Here is a 25,384-nt window from a genome sequence, read left to right as displayed (position 1 = left end):
GTTCAACATATAGTCACCTTTAGTTTCACTTTCTTACTCTGAAGTTGTGCGGTAATTTTACAGTTGCTTGCAGGTAGTGTATTGAACAGTCGTCATACTGGTAATTGAATGTACTATACATCAGAGATTAGAGGCCAGAAACGTTTCGTAATGCAACAAATGACCAACTTCAAGTTTAGTTTTCACAGCATCCCCCCCCCTTTGCTCATTCTGCGTCTTTTGGATTTGAGCTTTTAAATGCGTAGTTAACAAGTGCGACGCATTTCAGCAACTGATTCAGTTCTGTCAGTCTGCAAGCTTTTATAGTCTTCTCTTCAGAATAAAAATTCTTTATTTCTCACGGTGTGAAAATCTGATGAGAGCTGTAGTGTAACTGGGTAGAAGCCTTGAAAAATCTAGTGTTCATTATAATTCATGGGAAGGTGTATTGATGAAAACACATCCATACTAACCCTGAGTATTTTTTAAAAACAAAAGATATCTTCAGATCAGAAAAAAGGATGGACTACAAGCACATGATAAAATAAATTAAGATGCCGTTTCACCCCCGCTGTTTGCCCTTGTCTACTTATCTTCTTAAACAGCACTGGTGACTTTAACATTGTTACCCTCCACAGAGCTGTTTATCTTCATCTGATGCCCGTCCAGGGTTAATTTCAGACCCTTATTGTGTTGATTGCTGTTGTTTTCAAGTGTTTTGCATTTGTTTTAATTCTTTTTTTCTTTTCTTTTTAAATTCTGTTGTATTTTAATGTTGTTGTCACAGAGCTGAACTTATTTTATTGTGCCATGTGGATTCTTGTGCCTACAGAAATATGAATGTTTTTTGTTAAAATATTGTATGTGACAATATCATACATACCAGATAATTTGTATGTATAAAGCTCTGCCTAAGGATAGTAACACTTCTGCACACAAGATGCTATTATGTGGTTATTGGCATATGGGGGAAAAAAATGTCCCTAAATAAGCAAGTAATGATTATTTGTATTACCGTTTTGACTATAAAAAAACATAGTGAAAAATGTCTGTCACAGTTTTCGAGAAGCCAAGGTCACCTCTTCACGTCTTGTTTCCTCTGACAAATCCAGAGACATTTAGTTTACAGCAATAATTATAGTAATATATAAAACGGAGTGGAATGGAACTCTTAAAAAGTCAAAGTGGAAGTAAATGTCAAATTCTTGGATTTGGGTAAAGAAAATGGGTGATTCAGATCTGTTCGCCTGTCTGAAAGGAGAGCTTTTCTCTGAATCTGTACTGTTTAACCACTATAGGGTCTATTAATAGTAGCTGTTCTGGAGCTGTTGATCGTATCATATCAGTAGCTTGAGGATTTGGCTCCATTTTTCTGAACTCTATGGACTTCCCATCCATGGTGAAAAATAAGACAACTGGGCGACTCCATCTGCTGAGGAAGATGGTGCGATGGTATGCTATAGAAAGCGCTGGAACAGTGACTAAATGGACCTTTTTTGTGAGTTTTGTTTTGTCAACTTCTTACTTTCAACCTTAATCGTGTACTCAATGCAACGTCACAGTGAATCTGCTGTTGAAAGTCCACAATTTTTTTGAGTATTTGATCTGATTGCTGAAAAGAATAGTTCGACATTTTGGCAATTGCACTTATTTGCTTTGAGAAGATCCATATTAATCATATGTCTGTCTATTAAGTATGAAGTTACAGCCAGCAGCCACTTAGCTTAGCCTAGCATAGCTAGCCTGCCTCAGTCTGAAGATAACACAATCTGCCTGCCAGCATCTTTAAACTCATTCATCTTTGTACAGATTAAACAAGCAATATACAACATGTTAACTAGTGATTAGGAGCCGGTGTTCATAGGCAGACTTTATTACTGTTAGACAGAGGCAGGCTCCCTCATTGTTTTCAGCCTTTTTGCTAAGCTAAGAGCTTCAGATATGAGAGTGGTATCCATCTTCTTATCTAACTCTCCGCACGAAAGCCAATCAGCGTATTCCCCAAAATGTTGAATTATTCCTTCAACAGTGCGTGTGACTCAGCACCACAAGGCCGCTGGGATCTACTTTACTTATTTGCCTTTACAGAAACCGCACCAAACTGTTTTTGGATTGATTTAAGGATCTTACCACAGGAGGCCACACTTGTGTCCCAGTTCTCATTTCTTGAATCCCTCTCACCCAGGATTAGCTGGCATACTGTGTGCTAAAGTGTTAGCCTGTGATTTGGACAGAGCTGCTCTTGTGAATGTTGAGCTCAGGTGACTCCTGCCGCCTGATGACTCTGGTCACTTCAATCCAGGTTGCAGCACTCAGGGCGTTTGTTTTAAAGCAATGCTCTGTGCTGAAATCATTTACTTTTATTCTTGAGTACAATCCGGTCCAATGCGATGGTCTTCACATCTTGAATGGTCATTAAATCGTATCAGTATGTGTCTCTGCAGCACTTTACCCACGTGGGAGACGACAGGTGTGTTTGTAAAATACAATTCAATTCAGAGTCCCAGAGGTGCGCTGCATTACAAGTAAATTGGCATTAAAAAAAACACTCTTCGATCTCCAGGTCACCTACAGTCACCAAACACTAGATGCATCAAATGTTTTGTCCTGATGCCACCTTCAAATATTAAATATATATTCCAAAATGACCCTCCTCATCATCTATATTCAAATTTTAAAAAATCTAGCAAGACTGCTGTGATGAAATGATACCTGTATAAACCGAATAAACACTTATTTATCAAAAAATAAATAAAAAACGTTCAGGGCAATCAAGAGTAAGTGGTAATTGCAAATGCTTGTGGTGGACTGAGAACGGAGGAAGATTTAAAACGCCTACATCAAATCATGGAAATAAAGTAAAATATGATACACATTGTGGTATGTTTTTTTCTTTTGTGCTGGTGGGCGTGCTTTGCTTTCAGCTGCAGGGGAGAGAGGTGTGGGGGTAGCTCCAGGTGGGTAAACTGACACAGTGGGTGCTTGTTGGTCTACTTACACTCTACACTTTATACTGTATGCAGAGTGCTGGACTACAGATGACTGCCACACACTACAGACCGAAGGAAGCTGTACTCTATATATATATATGCTTATTTGAACTGTAAAAAGCTCTGAGCAACTGGACTGTGTGAGAGAGAGAAGCCAGGCAACCAGAGGCACACGGTCAGAAAGTGTGAATTTATGTTGCAAGTGTGTGAGCAGTCCTAAAATAAATACTATAGTTGTGTCTATGTCTAGTCTTGGCTGTGGTTTGTGCCGAGGGGGTGAAATGTAAAATGGATAGCATATAAAAGCTCTCTTACACCTCCTTATAGGAACCAATAAAAGTGGTTTGCAGTTAGTATTGTCAGGTCTGTGCTGCAGTTGTACACCGCCTCACTTTGATTTCTGTGTTGTGATTTTAATGTTGCAAGAAAATTCATGTTCAAATGAAAATCAATTCATTTGGTTATCAAAGACAAAAGACTAAATTGTATTAGTTACACAGACAGACATGTTATGGTCAGAGTTTTTATGGTTTTGGGCAGAGTTTTGATGTGCTGGAACTCTTTCTTTCTCCAGGAGGTTATGGTGCCTGGTTGTTGTTGCTCAGTTTGTGTACAGATTAAACAAATGAGATACGTGGTTAGTTAATGAGATTTAAAACCTATAGTTTCTCTTTGTAAAATGTATTTACTGTTTCATCCTACACTGGGTACTGGTAGTACATAAATCTATCCAAACAAATGCGATTTGGGGTGAACGGCTTACCACTTCCATCATATAAAACCCTTACTAATTTATTAATTTCTCCCTCGTCCTCTTCCTGATCTGACAACACAGGGGAGGGAGGTGTGTATAACGGCTGGTATGCTTCAAACTGCTGTGGTTCTCCTGAAGGTATAAAAACACAGAACGAGAAGAGGCGGCCATGAACGACACTCTGCTTCCCGTCTTTATGCTAAGCTAACAATGTCATGACTCCAGGTCCGTACCTAATTACTTTTCTCATCTCATTAAAGAAGGCAAATAAAGATATGTTCCAAACTATTCCTTAAGTATGCGTTGTGTCTTTTAAGGTGGTTGGACTGTAGTCTCACAGCACACACACAGCGCTGCAGAGGAGGGTCTGGCTAGTCCACACAGCATTCTGGGATGGGAGAGAAACATGCTCTGGTTTATTGGCATTTCTTTAAACCAATCACAATCGTCATGGGCAGCACTAAGCTCTGCACAGTGCCGCTGCAAAATAGCCTCGGGAAGGAACTTGTTTTGGTGGAACATTTGTACATTCAAAAGTTGTTTTAGTCGTGCAACAGAAAACTCAGATTGGACAGATAGTCTAGCTAGCTGTCTGGATTTACCCTGCAGAGATCTGAGGAGCAGCTAACCATGGTCCTCAGAAATCCACCGGAGTTTAGAATTCCTACACAAAGAAAGCGGAAGGTGGCAGACATCAGGCCAAAAAGAAGGACATACGGCACAATTTCTGGCGACAAAGGAGCAATCCCGGAAGTGGAACGTCGTGGATATAGACTATGTGCATTTTTTGCGATTGTTAGGAGCTGAAATCGTAATCGCGATAACAATTTTGATTAATTGCACAGCCCTAAGAATTGTTGTGCATAACTTTTTTGTACAATATCATACGAACCCGTTCGTGTGTGTATCTCACCCGTTCATGATCAAGTCGTATGATAGACTGGAATTGGGTGATGGGGTGTTGGTTGCAAAGCAGGAGTCCGTCACCAAAGCAACATTTTTATCATCCAGGCCGTCGGCCTTTAGCTCAAACCAGACCCTCTGGTTCAGGTGCAGCTCGGTGTCCTTACCCACAGCCTGTGTGCGGCCCGGGTCGGTGTAGGCCATCATGGTCACTGTGTAGTTCCAAACTCTGGATGTTACATACGCCACCGAAGAGCTACAAAACAAACATTAGCTCTCTTATGCTCACAAACTACTGAAACCTTTAAATCTCTAGAACCAGGGGCGTCGGACTGGGGGGAAAAAGGGGACTGAGTACCCAGGGCCCTCATGTGAGGAGGGCCCAAAAGATGCAAGAATGAATAAATGTGGATGTGGGGAGGGGCCCCTAGAAAATGCCTTTCTACAGGGCCCAGTATTTTGTGCTACGCCTCTGTCTAGAACCTGTGGAGAAAGTAACTAAGTACATTCACTCAAGTACTGTACTTATGTACCATTTTGAGGTATACTTGTACTTCCTATTTTATACTACTATATCCTGTTCTACCCATTACATTTTGGAGGTGAATATTGTACTTTTAAATTCCCTACATTTATTTTTAAAACTTCAATTACTTTGCAGATTTAGATTATTAATACAAATTATAAATCAACTAATAAACAATATGTCATTAAAATTAAGTTACATGAGTATATGAGTAGTAATCCATATTTAAATTTTTTTATTTTTTTTATTTTTGTTTTTGTAATATTTGTTTTATCTTAGGAAATATTTGTGATTGTTTGATCTAAAATATTGTCAGGTGAAAATCAATGATACATTTTAGGAGCTCTTATTATAACAACCGAATGGTATTTGATGTTTTATTTTATCATTTGGGATCAGTAGTTTGGTTTAAATGAAGGTTTAAAACATTGGGTGAAATATATTGGTATAGGGTAAAAAAGGATTTGGGTATTAACACCTCAAAGTTGGTGTTAATGGATTAGTATATATTACTATATTACACTGTATTTATTTCATATTCTACCTGAGAGAGGAGGTATGTTTTAATTCAATTAGGAAAAAAACTATCCGCTCCACGATGCTTACTGCCACATTTTTGTGTTGCGATATACTGTGCCATGATATAATGTGGAACCCCAACCCAGGACACACCTGCTGGAGCCACTTTTGACTTTGAATGTCACTGAGAAATCGATGGTGATATCTGGAATGACGAAGGGACAGGTGACGCCAATCAATTCCTCACTGGTGGTCTCCAGGCATTGTGGTTGATAACTTGGCTGTCGTTCATCTGCAAGGTCACAGGCAGTCAGACATTGTTACTGCAGAAAAACCAAATTAATTCAATCTTTAGCTTCTGCTTGTTATATTTGATGTTTTTTTAGACTGAAACTAGCATTACAGGAAACCCAGGGGTCACAGAGAGACTATAGAACAGTGGTGGAATATAACTAGTGCATTTACTCAAGTACTGTACCTAAGTACTAATTTGAGGTACTTGTACTTTAGTTGAGTCTTTTCTTTTCATGCCACTTTCTACTTCTACTCCGCTACATTTCAGAGAGAAATATTGTACTTTTTATTCCTCTACATTCATCTGACAGATTTAGTTACCAGTTACTTTACAAATTGAGATTTTTTCACGCAAAAACAAATGTAGTTTATAAATGTTTTATTATAAATAAAACTACCCAACAATATAACGTCCTACAAGTGCAGCTGAAAAGATTAGACCATTAAACACTTGGTTGACAGAACTGTTTGGATCGTTTCCAGTTTCTAAAATGTGAGGATTTTTCTGCATTGAGTACTTTAACTTTTAATACTTTAAGCACATGTTTGTGATGATGCTTTTATTTAAATAACATTTTTAATGCAGGACTTGTACTTGTAACAGAGTATTTTACAGTGTGGTATTATTACTTTTATTTAAGTAAAGGATCTGAATACTTCTTCCACCACTGCTATAGAGTGGTTTCAAAACTACAGAAGACATCTGGTCACTTGTTGAGAGTTATTAAGTAGAGGAGAGACGCCCACCTTGATAATCGTCCCACAGGGGTTGGTTTTGATGTCGAAGGTTATGGTTACCATGTGGGTCACAGGGTCCATTTGAGCTAGGCAGGCTTTGTCGTAAAGGTGTAAGTCAGTGTAGCTGATGCCTTGGTCCTCCAGGAGACAACCAACCAGAGTTACAGTCCGAGCATTGTTACCGCAATTCACCACGCCACCTGAACACAAGGACAGAAATTAAAAACATACACTGCCATTCAACACTTTGGAATCACCTTAAATTATAGTTTTTCTTCTTTCCTTCAATAATAACTACTTTAACAGAGATAGAAATTCTGAGCAAATTACGTTTAATAATGTATCAGCTAATTTAAATAGCTCACGTTACTGTATTGTGTGAATAGTTAACTTATTGTATGTGGCGTTTTCTTTTGCGGGGTCCACCAGAACAAGTTCCTTCCCAAAATTATTTTGAAAAAAAATTTATTTTATCATCCGGAGCTTAGCGTCGCCCAAGACGATTGTGATTGGTTTAAAGAAATGCAAACAACCCAGATTGTTTTTTCCTCCTATCCCAGAATGTATCTGTGGTGTAGTCAGACCTTACTCCACAGCCCTGTGGAGAAACTATGGCAATGCGAGACTAGTGTGAAACTATCCGCCTAAAATGTAGCAGTGTCGACTTTATTCTCAAACTTATTATCCAACTCGAGTTCAGCAGGTTGACACTACAGAGGGAAACATTGTGACTTTGTTGTGTACCAGCCTTCTTACCTAAACTGTTTTGAGATGTGTATGCGGAGGCAAATAGTGCCCGACAGAAGCAACGGGTTCCATCACCGTTGCTGTTTTCACCGCAGAATTCATGAGTGCTGCAGAACCGGGCCTGACAGAAGGCCTGAGAGTCTGCAGAGACAGACAGACGGACGGACAGACAGACGGACAAGCAGGAAGACAGAGATATATTACAGGAGAAAACCAGCAAAACAATTTTGCTGCCTCTTTTTTTCCAACTGAAATTAAAATTGTTTTTTTTGGGGGCATTTATTAAATAGGACAGCTTAAGATAGGAAAGGGGGAGAAATAAGGGGAATGACATGCAGCAAATGGCCACAGGTTGGAATTGAACCCACGGCCACTGCGGCAAGCGGCTGAGCCTCTGTATATGGGCACACGCTCAACCAGGTGAGCTAACCAGGTGGCCCAAAGTCAACATTATTTAGTGTAGAAATCAACATACTGTCATTACATGATCAAGATGATCAATTTACCTTAGAATTCTGTGACGTGTATTCAATACCTTGTGGCCAAATTGTAATTACCAAACCACAACTCCCCCCAAAGTCTCCCCTCTACATCATTTCATTAAGAAACAATTATCTACCAAATGATTGATTACGCACATTTGATGCATTACTCACAAGACAGATACAGTTATGTTATAAATTCATAGGCCTACTTATCAGACAATAGACACTATATTGATGGCTATAAATGGATTACATCGAAATGTAATCCATTACTGGCGCAAAATACAGTCGATCACAGATGGTTGAGATCATTTGTAATATAAATCTGCCTCTTTTACACACTTTGACCTACAGGTGGTTTTGTGTGCACACAAAGCCTCATGAAATTAACTCTTTTGTGAACCAATTTGCTGAATACTTTAATACTTCATGAACCTACATCTAGCCATCACTACTAGATACTAAGTTGACAGATGATTTACCTAACCAATTAAGGTTGTGGGCCTAACAAAGTCTCACTGGTTATACAGAGAAATAGAATGGTTTGGAGGCAGAGGACAGAACAATTCTGCCATCACCAGACTGCAGGAAAGCTGAGCATTTTTTAAATGTCAGGATGACATGGATGGATGGACAAGTCAGCTGTTGACACACCCCAGGCCGAATCTACTACTCCAGCCAGTCAGAGAGAGGCACGCATTAGTGGATGACTCCTCACACAGTGTATGCTCTACAAAGCCACACAAACACAGAAAATACTAGACATTTTAAAATATGTCCGGGGCTGAAATATCAACAACTCTTAGATGGATGGACCCCAGGAAGAATAGCTCCTGCAATGCAGAAGCTAATGAGGATCCTAAATAAACAAACAAACAAGGATCGCGTTGAATTTTGTACAGACGTGCATGTTCCCCAGAGGATGAATCCTAAAGACTTTTGAAGATATCCTGACTTTTCACGTAGACTTTTCCACATAAACCCTCCACAAGTGGAGCTTGTCCACTCGGTCCTTTTCAGGAGAGGGAATATGATCAATAAACTGGCAGCACACTAAAAGACAGCATTCATTCGTTGACAACATGCTCACTTTTGAAGAACCATATGAGTATGAAATGAGTAAGGCTGGCAGCAAAAACTCAGTTAATCTTCATTAGGACGATGAATAGTTTTTGAGTGTTAATCTCTGACTGAATAACAACTAACACTAACAACTCAGGATGTTTATTCTGGACTTTAAGTTTTATTGTCAGCAATTTTTGATGTTATAGAAACATATTTAGTATTTGAAACCAGGTTTTCAGGGGCTCTAAGAAGTAGTGGGAGTTCTAGGGGGGACGGTGCCCCCTATCATATTAGGCCTCGGCCCCCCTCTGGCCCTTCTATCTGTGGCAAATATTTTCATACATTTTTAACCCCACCTTTATCCCCACACAGGGGACATTATTAATGTGCAGTGATAAAATGTAGGTTAACACTGAATGAGTATTCTTGTGGTTATTGTGATATGTGGACCAGACCTCTAGAGGTTTGGTGGTATGAAACACTTAATGTTAATTGCTTAATATATTTAGTACCCCTAAAATTGCTTGTGGCCCCAGCCTGGCCCCTCCATTTGAAATGGTCTACAACCACCACTGCTAATGAGTCTTGATTTATCTAGCCTACCTGAATAATGTCACTAACAAGCCGCCCACAAAGGCTCTGATTGACCAGGTTGTTTCTCCAACTGGGCAAATAGCTATTAACCACAAAAATGTGGCTAGTGATTTAGAGATGTGTAGAACCAAAACCTGGTTTTCCTGTTTGGGGATGACTGCACCCTTTACACGGTCACAGATATGTAAAACTTGACAGCAGCCTACAGAGCTGCACAAAATTGTGGAAAACCTTTTTTAACGCTGATTACAGGCAATTTACAGATTTTTTTGTGATGTTGAGTCAAATAACTCTTTACTCTATACTCAAACACAAACATCTTTCCAACATTGCAGTCTTTTATTAATCCCGAATGTAGTGTTCTGCACCTTTAATGTATATCTGTGCAGTGTATCCATCAAAAAAGACAGTCATCGTGTAGTTCAAGTGGGACATCTTGGCGGTCACTCCGGTCTGGTCCTTAGAAAGCTCCACACTGTGAACCAGCTGAGCCGTGGCGTTGAGCACCATTGTTATGTTGTCCAGCTGCATCATGGCAGAGAGTAAAAGGAGAGGTAAGATTAATAACTTCAACAATTAATCAAATATCAGCACTGGTCCAGTGTCTATGGGAAGGTTAGAGTTGATTATTTATCACTATGTTCAACTACTGCTGCTGCCACTCAAAGTGTAAAGATCTTAGAGCTCACAAAGGTTACGCTAATTAGACTTCTCCTTAGGGAAGTGTGTGCTTGTGCAGATACATTTTTCTGGGTGTCTTAGTGGGTCAGTGGTTCACACTGTTGCTTCATAATAATGATCTGCTGCCCTATAAAATAACCCAATTTGGGGGGGAAATCTATTAATTCCGGTGGATGGTAGTCAATTGCAGTAAATCCGCACAAATCAACCATCTTGTGAGGCACAACACAAGAAGATCCCATACTGATTTGTTACACCTGTCAAACTATGGCACTAGGTAGCTTACCTGAACTTTCCCGCCTTGTTCCAGGTAAATATTAACACCTGGATTGTCCAGAGACAGGATCACACGGTCCAAAAAGCTAACATCTTTACGCCGCCGTTCCTGGAATGTCGGGTAAACCTGGATATGTGGGATTGATGGGGTCTTTATCAGAGAGTACACACAGCGATCCTGGACAGAGTTAATGTGGTTGCGGCTATCGATGACAGTGGGGCCAGTCACAGTGCACAGGGTGCACCTGGTGGAGGGGACCAGGGACAGATACATAAACAAAATAACATCGTCAGCATAAGATCCGATCTGTCTTACTGATTTTTTTATATTAATGACACACACTGCGGGAAAGCATTGCAGAAACAACATTTAAGAGTCTACATGCTAGTAGTACTATGAGGCTGTACTTAAGCACATCATGCTTTGAGCTACAGTAAATGCTAACATCAGTGTCTACATGGTGACAATGACAATGCTAACAAGCTGATGTTTATCAGATATAATGTTTACCATGTTCACCATCTTAGTTTAGCAAGTTAGCATGCTAACATTTGCTTATTAGAAATAAACACAACATACAGCTGAGGCTAATGGGAACTTCATTAGTTTAACAGGAATTTGTTCATTAACTTAGTATTAGATGATAGCGCTAGATGAAAAGTTTGCCAAATTATTAAAATTGATCTTGAGGGGGAGCATGAATGTCTGAACCAAATGTCATTGCAGTTCATCCAATAGCTGTTGGGATGTTTCAGTCCAGATCAAAGAAGACCAAGTGATAGACGGACAAGGCCATCTCTAGAGCCACGCTCTACCTCTGGATGGCTTTAGGGATGGCCCATTGTTAGTGACAGTAGGTGTATTTGGGGGCATAGTGTGCTGCACCTTGACTATGAAACTCTTGGGATGTGGAATACCATCTCTCTGGTGGAGAAGAAGCCAGAGCTTGTGCAGGTGGAGGAGAAATGCCAACTAAAGTCATAGGCGCACAAGAACCAGACTTCTAGATTGGGTGTGGCCTTTCTTTTTCTAGGGTTCAATTTCCCAGGCAGGGATTGTCAAGAGCCCCCAACTAAGGTTAGCCGCCTCTATGCAACTGGACAAATTGAAAAGGAAGGCTCTAACTGTTTGTGTCTATGCACTAAACAACAGTTTGGAGTATTCATATTTTTTTCTGGCTCATTTTTCAAGTTTCTGAAAAGGGGACCAGATTCCATAGTTCTGCTGAGGGACTTCAACCCTTTCCCAGATAGACTAATTAAATTTTAAGTCTTTGTTCATGCTCTGGTGATGAGATTTCATTTACATCAGTTACTTAAACATTTTCATAGCACTTTCTACCAAATATGAAGCAAACATATTTACTGATTGTCTCCCTGGCAAAGCTCCATGGAACCACGGGTAAAATGGAGAACTGCAGTCAGGTAGATCAGCAAGCAAAGCATGATGGAGTAGTCCAGTCTTTGAGTTTGTCTTACCAGTGGAGGACTCTGCTCTCTCCCAAACAGTCACTTTTTGTGTGTCTCTATGTGACAGGCTGATGAATCCTACAGACCCCTCCTCTTTTTGTCTTCCACATCTGGTTATGCGACATGCACTCAGGAGAATGTGCTTTGGGTTATAAAATACAATATGTGAATTATTGTGACCTTTTGAGGAGTTGGTACGTGCATTTTTAGACAGGTGCAACTTTAGACAGAGCAAGGCTAGCTTTCCTCCTGCTTCTTATTTAAACTTAAGACAAGTGAATAAGCCTATTTTTCAAAATGTCAAACTATTCCTTTAAACAGTACGACAGGCCTTTATGAGAGACACTGAAAGCGGACAGGGTTCGTGGTAATTAGAGGACATAGTTGGTGTTGTATAGAAATGCATATACTGAAAGTTCGGTTACACTTTACTTGAAGGTATCTACATAAGAGTCAGTCATGACACATGAACACTAACCCTAACTCTAACCCTAACTTGTCATGACAAAAACCGAATGACACTTACTAAAAGACGAAAATGTCTAGGGCTGTCAAAATAACGCGTTAATTTCGATTAATTAATCTGAGAAAAAAGCCGTTCTAGCCACCATTGGACTGTGAAATAAAGGAGGGAGACGAGAATGTGCTACCTGGATCATTAATTGGAACATTTACTTGTAAAAATCTTCTTCCTGCCAACCCTGGCTACCGAAATCTGGTGCCACTGACATATCTGCGCTTCTCTCTGATGCTTTGAAACAGACGATACAGGCAACACAAACACCGCTGCACGTGACGCTAGTTAACACTATACTCGACAGCAGCTAACGTTAGCCTACCGCTAGCTAGTAGCTGGATTAAAAACAGTTCAAATGCTGACAGCTAACGCTAAACGGTGTAAAGTTTGACTGTGTTTTACTGTAGAGGATTCAACACCGGGATGTAACAATCTGCAGCTGTCGTTGGAAAAACAACACAGATGGTGCGTTCAATGAAACTGATAAACTACAGCCTCGTGGTGCATTTGAAGTTATTATAAATGTCCTTTTCCCATCTGGTGGTTGTTTTTGTCGTTCAACAGCCATTTACTAGTTAAATTAGTTATTGTTATTGTTATACATTATTATTAAATCATTTAATTTTGACCATATGGCCTTAGCAATAAACAAGCCCTTCTTTAATGTCACCAACTGTTGTTTAGTACCCTTTTTTTTCTTTTCTTTTTTTACTTTCTTAAAAAGTATCGGTTCAGGCACCATTAATTATGTATGCAATTAATTTCGATTAATTAATCACAGAGTATGTAATTAATTAGATTACATTTTTTAATCGATTGACAGCCCTAGTTATGTCATAAACGTTTATGACTTGTTTATAATGTTTATGACACATTCATGACAGTGTCATGTCACTCTTATGTAGATACCTTCAAGTAAAGTTCTTTCAAATATTTTAACTAACCCATTGACTTTCATCCCCAACCCACGTATGTTTTGTGTGTGGAAAACAGTTTATAAATCGAGACACAAACAAGTTGTGTGAGATTCTTGGTTGAACTGCTTCAAAAAACATAAGCCCCAACCCCTTACATGTTTTTGTGTGTGGAAAATATGCTACACAACTTTTAAAATATAGGTTGAGACACAAACAGGCTGTGTGAGATTCTTGGTTGAACTGCTTCAAAAAATAGTATTGCTGTATGCAAATCTGTTTAAATGGTCTTGAATATAATGTTTTTGCCTACAGCAAAGATGGCTAAGTTCAGGCTGTGAAGGAGGGGTGGGGATTAGACAGGAGGAGCAGTTATATAAAGCATCTAGAGCAGAGTACATTTATTCAAGTACTGCACTTCATAACAAATTTGAGGAACTTTAATTGAGTCTTTTCTTTTCATGCCATCTACTCCACTACATTTCAAAGAGAAATATTGTACTTTATTATTACAATTATTGGACATCTTTAGTTACTTTATAATTTGCATAAAAAACATGAATATTCTATAGATTATTAATTATTAATGTTGATTAACCAATTAATCAATTGACACATTAGTATTTTAGTAGTATATAGTAAGTATTTTGACAATCATTTAAGTCATTTTTATTTGAAAACGTTTCATGGTTCCAGCTTTAAAAAAAAATTGGAAAAAACAAACATTGTGAAGGTGTCACTTTGGGCACTGGGTAATTGGGACAGCATTTCTAATTTTTTTCAGATTTTTAAAACCAAACAATTCATATATTAATCAAGAAAATACATAGCAAATTAATCCATAATAAAAATTATTATTATAGTTCATAATTAACTCAACTACAACAGTAAAAACCTGTTTTTTTCATATTGCCTGAGTAAAAGTAATCTAATGATATAATATATTAGAGTATAACACAGTGTCAGACTCAGGCTGTCTGAGTCCTTGCGTAGTGTATACAAGAGGTGTACTTAGGCTATTACTTATTTTACATTCTCTATTTATCCGCAAGTGGACCCGATTCTCCAGTCTGATGCCATTTTATCTTTACAAAAAAGAGGACACAACAGAATGACATAATTATAAGGGGAAGCATTGTGTTGGGTCATAAATACACTTAGGCGGGGGAAGACTGAAGGGGCGTGATGGCAGACCAATCAACCTTATTATTTATTAAGGTATCGCAAACACTCAGGTTGTGGCAAGTTTGAAAAATAATTATTATATTTTACAAGAAATAAATGCATGCAAACTTGTCAAAATTATAATTCAATCACATGTCAAATTGCATTGACATCTAGGCCTATATGATCTTTTGTTTCGGCCTTGAAATTAGACCTCTTGTCTATGGGGAAACTAAAATAGTTCCTCTCGCTCCGAGATTTATTGTTTGCAAATGGATACTATAGCAATGCAATGTGTCTAGACAGGGCCTTAATGTAGGTTTACGTGAATTTGGGGTTGCCTTGTAATAAAAAAAAAACTATTACAAAAATTCCATTTAGTATAGTCAGTATTTTTATTTTGTCATTTTTTTCATTCTTTACATTTATAGATCCTATTTTTTCTCGTGGCAGAATTGATCTTCCATAGCCTACATAATGACAACGCAGTACAGTGTCCTTGGATTTCTTTTCCCACTCTCGACGTTTCTCACGCCTCCGTCTCCGCTCAACTGCTGTGATTGGCTTTTTGGTATGACAGCTTCCGCCCTACATGTAAACTGCAGCTCTGATTAGTTGAAACATCTGACCTACGTAGAGTTCACGCCTTCTCTCCGGCAGAGGACAGGTTAAACATGGCGGCGTCCGTGAGGTGCTTTCTCCGCTCAGGAAAGGTATTGCAAATATTATCTTTTATGTAATAATTTTGCATTTGTAGGTTGATTAGTGTACGTAATGGCGTCTCTTTGTCTTTTCTACAGAATGCCGTGTCGGCTCTGGGCCGGCGGGGATTTCACAAGAGTGCTCCGGCCGCTGTGCAGGTCAGTGTTAGCAGCGTAGCAGGCTAGCTTTAGCTAACACTCCAGCTGTTGTTGGGTTTTTATGTTGTTTAACTACAGAATGAATGACAAAGTACAGCTGACAGTTGTACTTGTCAGTGGTTACATGGTCGGACTATGTTTCACGTCTCCTGGTTTAACCATAGACTGTATAATATAACGTTAAGTTTAAGGGTTACTGCTGTAGTCACTGAACCGAGATGTCACATCCTGTCAAACCTCATTTTCATCTATTAAACACATGTAGAAATTAAACTGTTTACTGTGAAAACCCATTTTCGCTCAAACAGTCCTGTCATAATGAGAAACTTTCTCAAAATAATGACTTAGTATCTCAAAAGAATGAGCTTTCTTGAAATATAAGTCATTATCTTGAGATACTATGTCATTATTTTGAGAAATTCCCATTATAATGACTTGCAAACTTTTATTCATCATTAGCGAAAATGGGCTTTCATAGTCACTGGTTGGTTGAAGCAACAGAGAACATTAACACCAGAAATATAACAATTTAGCTATCAACTTGATATATGGATGGATGGATGTTCTTTATCCTTAGAGGGAAATACCTGTGTGTCAGTTCACAAATGAAAAACACTGAACAAAGAATAATTTTAGGGAATCGATCAAATATCAGAGTTAAAACCACAAATCAAAATGTCAAAACCACAAGTACTAATATACTATAAGAGCTAAAAGTATGCCCTTTAATTAGGTGTGCATACAGTGTGCGGATGTGCATTTGGTTTGCAAAATGGAGATTATTATAAATTATATGTACAAAAAGATATATATATATATATATATATATATATATATATATATATATATATATATGTGTATGTGTGTGTATATATGTGGGGGGGAGATGCATCATCATTATGCAAATAAAATAATCAGAATAAGCCTGCCACAACCACAAAACGTTATGGCTTACTTAACTCTAAACTATTATTTATTTATACTGAATACGTATATAAATGTATATGTATATAAAATGTACAAAAATATAAAAAGACAAGTATTGCAGGAGTAGTAAAACATACAAGTTAAGAAGTAGTTGTAAAAACTCTAACAAAGGAAGCTACATTTGTGACATTCGTTGCATTTCTGATTCAGAGTGCTTCTGTAGTCCTCCCAGACAGTTTGAATGAAATTTGTATATAAAAAAATGTATTGTACCCAACTGTAAAACATCAGAGTATAGACTTCACTAACAGGATGGCTTGACATGTAAAAGACATGAGAATAAACTCTGTCCTGTGGGTGACAGTAGTGGGTCTGTACTGACTGCAGCCAACGCTGTTGTTTATTTATTTTTCCAGATGATGGTCCGTGATGCCCTGAACCAGGCGATGGACGAGGAGCTGGAGAGGGATGAGCGGGTGTTCCTGTTGGGTGAGGAGGTGGCCCAGTACGACGGAGCCTACAAGGTGAGTAGACGCTCCGTAGAACACCGTGGACAAGTTTCATAAAGAGCAGTTTTGAAGTATTTCAGCACATCGTCTTTTGCGAGATGCTAACTAGCCAGTGATTGGACCAGATGTGGGACAGTTAGAGTAATATTGCTTGTTGTTGTCATTTCAGTCGCACTTCCTCCTTCTCGAAACCTGTTTCTATCACAGTTACACACTGAGGCTGTGAGTCAAATTTAGTAAAAGAATCAGAAAGGAGTTTATTGCCACAGTAGTTAGCCTACGTGGAATTTGCCTTGGTGATTGGTGCACACAAACAAACATATTAAACATTAATACGAATAAACAATAAATACAGAAATGGAGACAAATATATACACAATACATACTAAAAGCTACAGAGAAGTAGATTCAGGAGATATAAAATGGTGAAATAAAGATCAGGCTAACATGAGCTGTAGGTCATTTTAACATTGGACATTTCAGCAGCTCAGCCTGTTATCTTGGTGCAGCCACATTTATTTTAGTCTCTTTAAAGGAAAACTACGGTTTGTTTAACTGGGGTGTTATTACCGTAGTTATGTCCATCATCATTAATATCATTGTGCGTGTGTGTGTAGGTGAGCAGGGGTCTGTGGAAGAAGTATGGAGACAAACGCATCATCGACACTCCGATCACAGAGGTGAGACTCAATACCATTTCGTCCTTTACAAATGTTCTCTTTTGTACTCTAAACTGAATCAGCTCTCTCTCCCTGGTGTAGATGGGCTTTGCCGGCATCGCAGTGGGAGCCGCCATGGTGAGTTTCTTTTCATCCACAAAGCGGTAAAAGGCATCGAAACATGGTCCACCCAGTTATACGAACTCAAATGACAAGGCCTGGACCCGATGGCAAAAACACACGTCCCTGGGTAACATACTGAATGTGCGCTCCTACCATAGTGTGTATAAAATAAGGGCGTGGTCTCCGTGATGTCACCCGTAGGTTTCTTTAGAGCTAAAATGAATGGCCTTCTTGGCAGTGCCTGACGTCACCTAAATCCGGACTCATCCTGGATATAATTTGGACTTGGTCTGACTCAGGTCTTGGGACAGGTGTTAGTTACTAGGAGCTAGGAGTGGACCTGTGAAGACCTCCACTAGATCATTTTTTATATTACAGAAAGAAATAAATACAAACATTATCGTGCAAAACAAATACAAAATTTGAAAAAATACTAAATTAAAATTAGTTCAGAGCTGCAGTGGGTAGAATGTAAAAAAAACCCGCCAATTTAAAGTAGAGTGAGACCTCTTCCAGCTGCTCTCCCTTTCCCCTCTTTGTCGCATGGGGGATATGCATGTCAGAACAGCCAATAGGATCTCTCTCTCTCTCTCTCTCTCTCTCTCTCTCTCTCTCTCTCTCTCTCTCTCTCTCTCTCTCTCTCTCTGTGAAAGGACCTGCCAAGGACTCCTGTGACGGCTAGATTTACTAAAGCCTGAAAACAGAGCAAAGGGGGGGGTGCAAAAGTCTTGTTTTCTCTTAGACCACTTGAATTACAATATGCTGAAAGATTATTATGGCCCGTTAAGTTCAAAGTTTTATTGTCGTATGCACAGTAAGGAAACATGTTTCCCTGTACAATGAAATTCTTCCTTTGCTGTCCACAGAATGCCGAACATTGTAAAATCTATAATATATACTACAAATTAGTGCTGTCAAACGATTAAAATATTTAATTTTAATAAAAACAATTTAATAAAAAAATAAATAATTAATGTCATAGTTAACTCGCAATTAATCGCACATTTTTCTCTATTTTAAATGTCCCATGATATCTTTTGTTTTTCTTCTCAGTTTAATGCTCTTATCAACATGATACGATTGCTATTCGGTCCGGTGGACGGTCTAGCTAGATCCGGTGTGGTGTTGTAGTTTTTCTAACGTTACTAGTTGTTGCAACAGCATGTGGGAAAAAAAACTACAAAGTTTGCTAGGCCAAAAAGAACGTTAATCTTGCGATTAAAAAAAAAATAAAAAAAAATAAAAATTGACGGCGTTAAAATGGGTTTGCGTTAACAGCGTTAACGCGTTTAACTGACAGCACTACTACAAATATACAAAATGGTTTTAAAGGCAGCATGTGAAAAATAAAGCAATAATAATAGTAAACAGTGCAAATGTAAATAATGCAAGTTAAGAATGTGCAAACTGGAGAAATGTAAACAGTTGAGTACAGGAGTATAAACTCCTATCTGCTGTTTAGGAGTCTGATGGCAGCATGAAAGAAAGAGTTCTTTAGTCTGGAGGTCCTGCATTTAACACTTCTGTACCTCCGGCCTGAGGGAAGAAGTGTGAACAGTCCGTGCTGGGGATGGGTGGGGTCTTTGAGGCTGGAGTTGGCTCTCCTGTGGACTCTGCGATGGTAGATGCTCTGCAGAGAGGGCAGTGGAGTCCTGCTGATCTTCCCTGCAGTCTTCACCACTCTCTGCAGGCGTTTGCGGTCCATAGCAGTAGTGCCGCCGGTCACAGAGGGTGGGGTGCAGTCCAAGTGTAGACAGTTTATGGGTGAGTTTGTGGGGGATGACCGTATTGAAAGCGGAGCTGTAGTCTACAAAGAGCGTCCACAGCTTTAAAGGTATAGTAAGTGATGTTATGCAATACACTTTTTGTCAAATTCAGTGAATATCTTCTCACGGTCACCTAGCTCTCTATTTTCTGCGTGCCCTGAAAATAAATCTGGTGTTTACAGTTTACACAGCCCTGGCTGTGTAAATGGAAAACAATCAGAAAGGAATGCACGAGCCACAAAACACTATTCCAGCCAATCAGCAACAAGTGGTGACAGTGGATGGTAGGGGGGGAGGGGGGAGGCAGCATGTGAATTTGCCGGCCGGCCAGTAGTTATCTGTCTGTGAATCTGGGGCCCGGAGCTTCTGAAGGTTGTAGGTTGTATTTATTTGGCAGTTGAGTTCAAACATCAACAGTCTTACTGCACCTTTTAATACTAATGAAGGCCAGCCGTGACAACACACCTGATTACTCCTCAGAAACTCTTTGGATTTAAAATGACGTCTCTGCTGTGGACATTGTGTCCACGTAATTTTGTCAACATTACTTGTTTTTCCCCCAGCAGCTCTCACTAATGTTACCTTTGTCCCAAACCCCCCCCCCCCCAGGCTGGCCTGAGACCCATCTGTGAGTTCATGACCTTTAACTTCTCCATGCAAGCCATTGACCAGATCATCAACTCCGCGGCAAAGACCTACTACATGTCAGCTGGTTTTCAGTCGGTGCCCATCGTCTTCAGGGGACCCAACGGAGCATCCGCAGGCGTCGCCGCACAGCACTCGCAGTGCTTCGCTGCGTGGTGCGTTCACTGACACCTGATACTGTTACTGTTATTACTCTCACTTTTTACAACTTGGAGCTTATTTTTGTAGTTTTGTCCATTACTTTATCAGTAATAATACATTGTAATCACCAAGGTAACAACTGAGATGTGAGTAAAAAGAAAAGACAATTAAAGTTAAAAAAAGAGATATCCTTTAATGATGGTGGTAGTGGTGGTGGTGGTAGTAGTAGTAGTAGGTGAAGTAACAGTATGTGATGTTGGTCTGGCAGTAACAGTTGCTGTGTCTGTCTGCAGGTACGCTCACTGTCCAGGCCTGAAGGTTGTGAGTCCCTGGAACGCAGAAGATGCCAAAGGTCTCCTGAAGTCAGCCATCAGAGACGACAACCCTGGTGAGACACCGCACTACAGCAGGTCAAAGTTCAACACCACAAAGAGTTCCACGAAGTTGTCGCTGCTGCATGTAAAGCTCACTGCTGTGGTCCACATGTGGAGCAGGTTCTTTCACCTCAAGTGGATTTTAATATCTGGACACCTCTAGAAAGTCAGGAACAAGGTCCGAACCAACGTTCATGTTTTTGTTGCATTGTATACACACCCAGTCAGTTTTGGTTTCACATTGCAATAATGCGACTGAACTAAAGCATTTGGCAGCGAAAAACTATCCATAAATGTTGTAATAATAATGTAACATTGTAATTTTGAGGCTAAATGTTTTATACTTTCTATTTTTATTCTATTCTCTTTATTTGATATGAACTTACTGATTCCGTTACACATGATAGCTTTAAGAATGCTTCTTGGAGAGAGGGATGGGTTTACACCTTTTCAACATCTGACTAGACACACCTCCAGAGGTTTGAGCAATCTTGAATGTATTTTACACTTAGATTTTTGTAAACTGTGTGTGTGTGTGTGGCAGTGGTGTTCCTGGAGAACGAGCTGATGTACGGTGTTCCCTTCGAGATGTCAGAGGAGTCACAGTCCAAAGACTTCACCATTCCCATCGGCAAGGCCAAGGTGGAGAGACAAGGTGAAACTTGGTTGTACCAAACCTGGCAACCAGCCACTGCACCCAACAGCAGATAGTTCCAGTATGTAGATCAGTATCATAAGCTGGTGTTGTCTTGGGCTATGTTTAGACGGAAACGTTCTGAAGAGAAAACGCAAAAGTGGCGTTGCGTTCTCACTTTTTAGACGAGCGTTATGGGAGGGGGGGGAATCTGCGTGCATATGGTGACTCAAAAGTGAGTGAAATGCGATCCACCAAGTCCGCGCGCCTGCGTAGAACCTTCCTTCGTCTCCCTCTCCTCCTCCTCCTCCTCCTCTCTCCCTCTCCTCTCCCTAGTAGTGTGACGCGAACAACAAAAGCTGACAATTTTTGTCTGGACAGACGAGGAGGTGGAGTTATAGCTCCAAACAATACACACACACACACACACACACACACACACACTTGCACAGTGCATAGTGCATATTTTTTAACCTTTTTAGCGTTTTTAAGATTTCCACTCTGGAGGGTGGTTTCACTTTTTTTGCGTTTTTAAGCCCCAAAAATGCCGTCGCCGTCTAAACGAAAGGCACATTTGATAAAATATTTTGTGGTTTTCACCCGTGAGCGTATTTGTGTAAACGGGGCCTTACACTTTGGGAAAAAGCAAACAAAATGTTTAACTATTCTTTGAATTTGCAGAAATCACTACAGAGGGTGAATAGATGGGTGCAACAATCTGTAATAGTGTTTTAAAGAAAGAAAATGTGATTTTGATGGTTTGCATAAAAAAAAAAATAGAAAATGAGTTTTGTTCCCATTTATGTGGTGATTAAAAACGGGTTGCTAATTGCTAACTTGTGACCTGAACCTCTCTTCTTCTCCTTTCTGTGTTTCAGGGACTCATGTCTCTTTGGTCAGTCACTCTCGGTACGTCAGTCACTGCCTGGACGCTGCCGTGGTCCTCGCCAAGGAGGGAATCGAGTGCGAGGTAGAGGAAGGAACACACCTGTTTGTTTGACACAGATGACCTGTGCTCTGCGGCCTGTTAACTACTTCCTGTCTGCCTTTTGTGTCAGGTGATCAACCTGCGCACCATCCGTCCTTTGGATGTGGAGTGTATTGAGACCAGCGTGATGAAGACCAACCACCTGGTGACAGTGGAGGGCGGCTGGCCTCAGTTTGGGGTCGGAGCGGAGATCTGCGCCAGGATCATGGAAGGTAACAGCTGACGCGCTGCTTTAAAGCCCTTTTCAGACCTGGGAGCGTGTCCCATTGCTATTTGTCTGTAGTGCTCATTTGTTAGTACGTTCAGTAGGTGACTTACTGTTCCTTACGGCGTTATCCAGACATGACATGCTCCGTGGACATTGTTCTTAGCATACCTGTTTTTGATATTTGCTTCCTGTTTGTTGCTAATTTGATGGCTTGGTTTAATCACACAAGTGTCTGCACTTGTTTTAATTTGCGTGGTTTTGTTTGTTTTGTGGTTTCTGACTTTGCTGTATGAAAAGTGCTATATAAATAAAGTAATTATTATAAAGTCAGGAATCTCTGAGTAGGGCTTTTTTCTTACCGCGGTGAAAAAACGACATATCACCACGGTTAAAGGAGAAATCCGACGCAAAATGAACCTAGGGGTTAATAACGTGTACCGAGTCAACCGTTTTCTGGGATATGTTTTCATGCTAATTGAATGTGACCACTTTTATCGCAAACCGCTAATTAGCTTATAAAGCTAGTCGTCGGGGAAAAAGAAAAGAAATCGCTATTTCTACACCACTAACAAGGCTCAAAATAGCACCACACTTCCACGGTAGCATAATGAGGGTCCCTACATGGAAACCGAAGCATTGAGAACTTTGTAAGTGTACAGACAGTTTATGAAAAAGTTAGTTTATAAAGACAATACCGTTCATGTATACAGGCAGGCGCCATCTTGGGAAAACAGTCACTATCAGTTGAACGACGAACGCCGTGCTTGAGATATGTTACGGGTTACTGGTTACACGGCGTTCGACTGATCATGATCGCATGAAGGGAGGGTGGGCGCTGGTCATCTGATAAATACAACGCAGCTTTTTCTGGAGCGTGAGGTGAGCGATTTGAGTAAAGCGGGTTGAAATCTGAGTTGAGCGTGGAGCGCTATTGAGCGGAGTAGCTGGGAGCGAAGGGAAGGAACAGCTCCATGAGCTGGGAGGGGAAATTCTCACCTTTCTCACCATTTAGAGAATTGAGGGCATCAGCTAAACTAAAATCTTCAACCTCCTATGTGTGTTTTCAGGTCCTGCCTTCAACTACCTGGATGCTCCGGCCACCAGGGTGACGGGCGTCGACATCCCCATGCCGTACGCCAAAATCCTGGAGGACAACAGCCTGCCGCAGATCAAAGACATCATCTTCTCTGTTAAAAAGACCCTCAATGTCTGAACCACACACACACACACACACACACAAGGCAAACCCACCTGAATCCTTCTTTGTCTTGTTCACACAGAAACAAAACCTTTGAACCATGTGTAAATACAGCCAAACAGTTCCTTTTTAAAAATGCTCCAGATTGTAATGTTTTTTTTGCCAGATGGTGGCCAATGAAACGCACAGCTGTTTATCTGCACCAAGAGCAGTGGACACACACGGTTCGGTCAAGTTGTCGATTCTGTAAGTCTGTGTTACAAAATTGACCGAAATCTGCGTGTGGCTCTGAATGCTCTCTCCATTTTCTTCCCTTCAAAATAAAAGTTGCTATTTCCTGTAGGCTTTTTTTGTGTTTCTGAGGAAGTTCGGTAACAACAAATCTGCTGAGTTTGCTCCTGCGTGCTCTCAAATTTAGACTCGCAGACTGATTACAACTTCATTTTTACTCTCAGTAGTTTTGTTGTTGTTAAACTCCCACATTTCTAACCACCAAAACATATACTCAGTCTATTAAATGTAATTCCTCCCACTTACACAGACTGGTTTGTCTCTGAAAAAGCAGCAGTGAAGTAGAATGAGCGAGCCTAAGTGCTGGAGGTGGATTGTGGTCAGGAATATTTATTGTAGCTGCAGCAGCTCTGTGGATGTTTTTGCTGCTGTAAATGACTCTGTTACAGAAATAAAAACCTTTTTGAGTCCCTCATGCTGCTTCATTCTTTCACACCACAATGTATATATGTTCCTTTCTCTAATGGCCCTAACACACCAACCCGATTTTCGGCTGTCGGACAGTCTGGCGAGGTCAGTGATTTGAGTCTGTTCGACGCGTTCTGTGCCGTCGTCAGCCGGAGGAGCCGTCGGCCTTCATTTTGGCCGACCTGACTTGCTGGGTCGGAAGGCGGTCGTACTCGATGACCAATCTGATTGGTGGAGTGCTAACCCGGAAATGACGAGCGGGATGAGCCTGACGAACGCCTCTCAAAATCTGGCAAAAATCTTTTAAACTGACTTTTGTCGATCTGAAATGAAGACAGATTCAGCAACTGCACGGCCTATTTATCGCTTAAAATGTTTTCAGAAATGCATTTCGGTGAACTATCTTCGTAAAATATGAGATCGTATTCCGAACGAAGCCGCCATTATGCCCGGTTTTGATTTTTTTTGGGCGACAAAATACAGATTAGCGCCGCCTGCTGTTATGGAGACGTATTACATCTTGTGGAGAAGAGCAAAAACATTTTTTCCTCCGAGAAAAGCCTCCAGTGCCGTTTTTTGCTCTTCTTTCAATGAAGGAATACTTTCTAATTCGGATAAAACTTGCGCGATAGCTACGCTCATCTCATCCGTGGAAGCCGACACGTTGTTTAGACTGAACAGTCGCTTCTCGTTGCGTCACACCTAAACCCGCCTCAAAACCAACGCTGATTGGTCGGTCGTTTGGCGAACGGCTCCAAATTTTCTCTGTCTCAAGATGCTAGACTGATCTGCGAGTGGAAAACTGGAGCTCGTGAAATCAGGACGGTCTCACGAGGCTATAAAGTAGCATAACATGGAAATAATCAAGTAAAGTACAAGTACCTCAACATTGTGTTTAAAGGTGCTGTAGGTAGGATTGTGAAAATCTAGGACTTAGCAAGAAAATTTGAACAGTGACTTCTCAGTCCCTCCCCGCCTTTCCGCTAAAGCCCAAAATGGTCTCTTAAGCCCCTCGCCCCACAAGGGAGAATGAATGC

General features: G+C 40.3%; 2 protein-coding genes across 2 annotated transcripts; one reads left to right on the top strand and one right to left on the bottom strand.

The window, feature by feature from the left end:
* Positions 1–4,632: 4,632 nt before the first annotated feature.
* On the bottom strand, positions 4,633–11,534 carry LOC144516114 (uncharacterized). Its single transcript, XM_078247318.1, has 8 exons — positions 11,470–11,534; positions 10,562–10,796; positions 9,963–10,119; positions 8,891–8,947; positions 7,460–7,591; positions 6,667–6,903; positions 5,825–5,963; positions 4,633–4,882 (listed from the first exon to the last, which is right to left on the bottom strand). Exons 1-8 carry the CDS (start codon positions 11,532–11,534, stop codon positions 4,633–4,635), a joined length of 1,272 nt encoding a protein of 423 aa, XP_078103444.1.
* A 3,685-nt stretch (positions 11,535–15,219) lies between these two features.
* pdhb (pyruvate dehydrogenase E1 subunit beta) lies at positions 15,220–24,352 on the top strand. The gene is made up of 11 exons (XM_078249231.1): positions 15,220–15,329; positions 15,417–15,476; positions 16,820–16,927; positions 17,530–17,592; positions 17,674–17,709; positions 20,070–20,260; positions 20,540–20,634; positions 21,165–21,275; positions 22,133–22,224; positions 22,313–22,454; positions 23,518–24,352. Exons 1-11 carry the CDS (start codon positions 15,291–15,293, stop codon positions 23,661–23,663), a joined length of 1,083 nt encoding a protein of 360 aa, XP_078105357.1. The 5' UTR covers positions 15,220–15,290; the 3' UTR covers positions 23,664–24,352.
* The last annotated feature ends 1,032 nt before the right edge of the window (positions 24,353–25,384 follow it).

This window comes from Sander vitreus, chromosome 4 (assembly GCF_031162955.1).
Source record: "Sander vitreus isolate 19-12246 chromosome 4, sanVit1, whole genome shotgun sequence".
NCBI classification, from domain to species: Eukaryota; Metazoa; Chordata; class Actinopteri; order Perciformes; family Percidae; genus Sander; species Sander vitreus.
This window is presented reverse-complemented; position numbering and strand designations above follow the sequence as displayed.

Coding starts and splice junctions, on each gene's coding strand:
- LOC144516114 (XM_078247318.1), bottom strand. CDS start 11,534: ATGACTTTAGTTGGCATTTCTCCTCCACCTGCACAAGCTCTGGCTTCT. Junction 8,948..9,962: donor TGCACAGATATACATTAAAG/GTGCAGAACACT, acceptor TCTCCTGAAAAG/GACCGAGTGGACAAGCTCCA. Junction 5,964..6,666: donor CTCTCAACAAGTGACCAGAT/GTCTTCTGTAGT, acceptor GTGACCTTGCAG/ATGAACGACAGCCAAGTTAT.
- pdhb (XM_078249231.1), top strand. CDS start 15,291: ATGGCGGCGTCCGTGAGGTGCTTTCTCCGCTCAGGAAAG. Junction 20,261..20,539: donor TCGCAGTGCTTCGCTGCGTG/GTGCGTTCACTG, acceptor GTCTGTCTGCAG/GTACGCTCACTGTCCAGGCC. Junction 22,455..23,517: donor CTGCGCCAGGATCATGGAAG/GTAACAGCTGAC, acceptor GTGTGTTTTCAG/GTCCTGCCTTCAACTACCTG.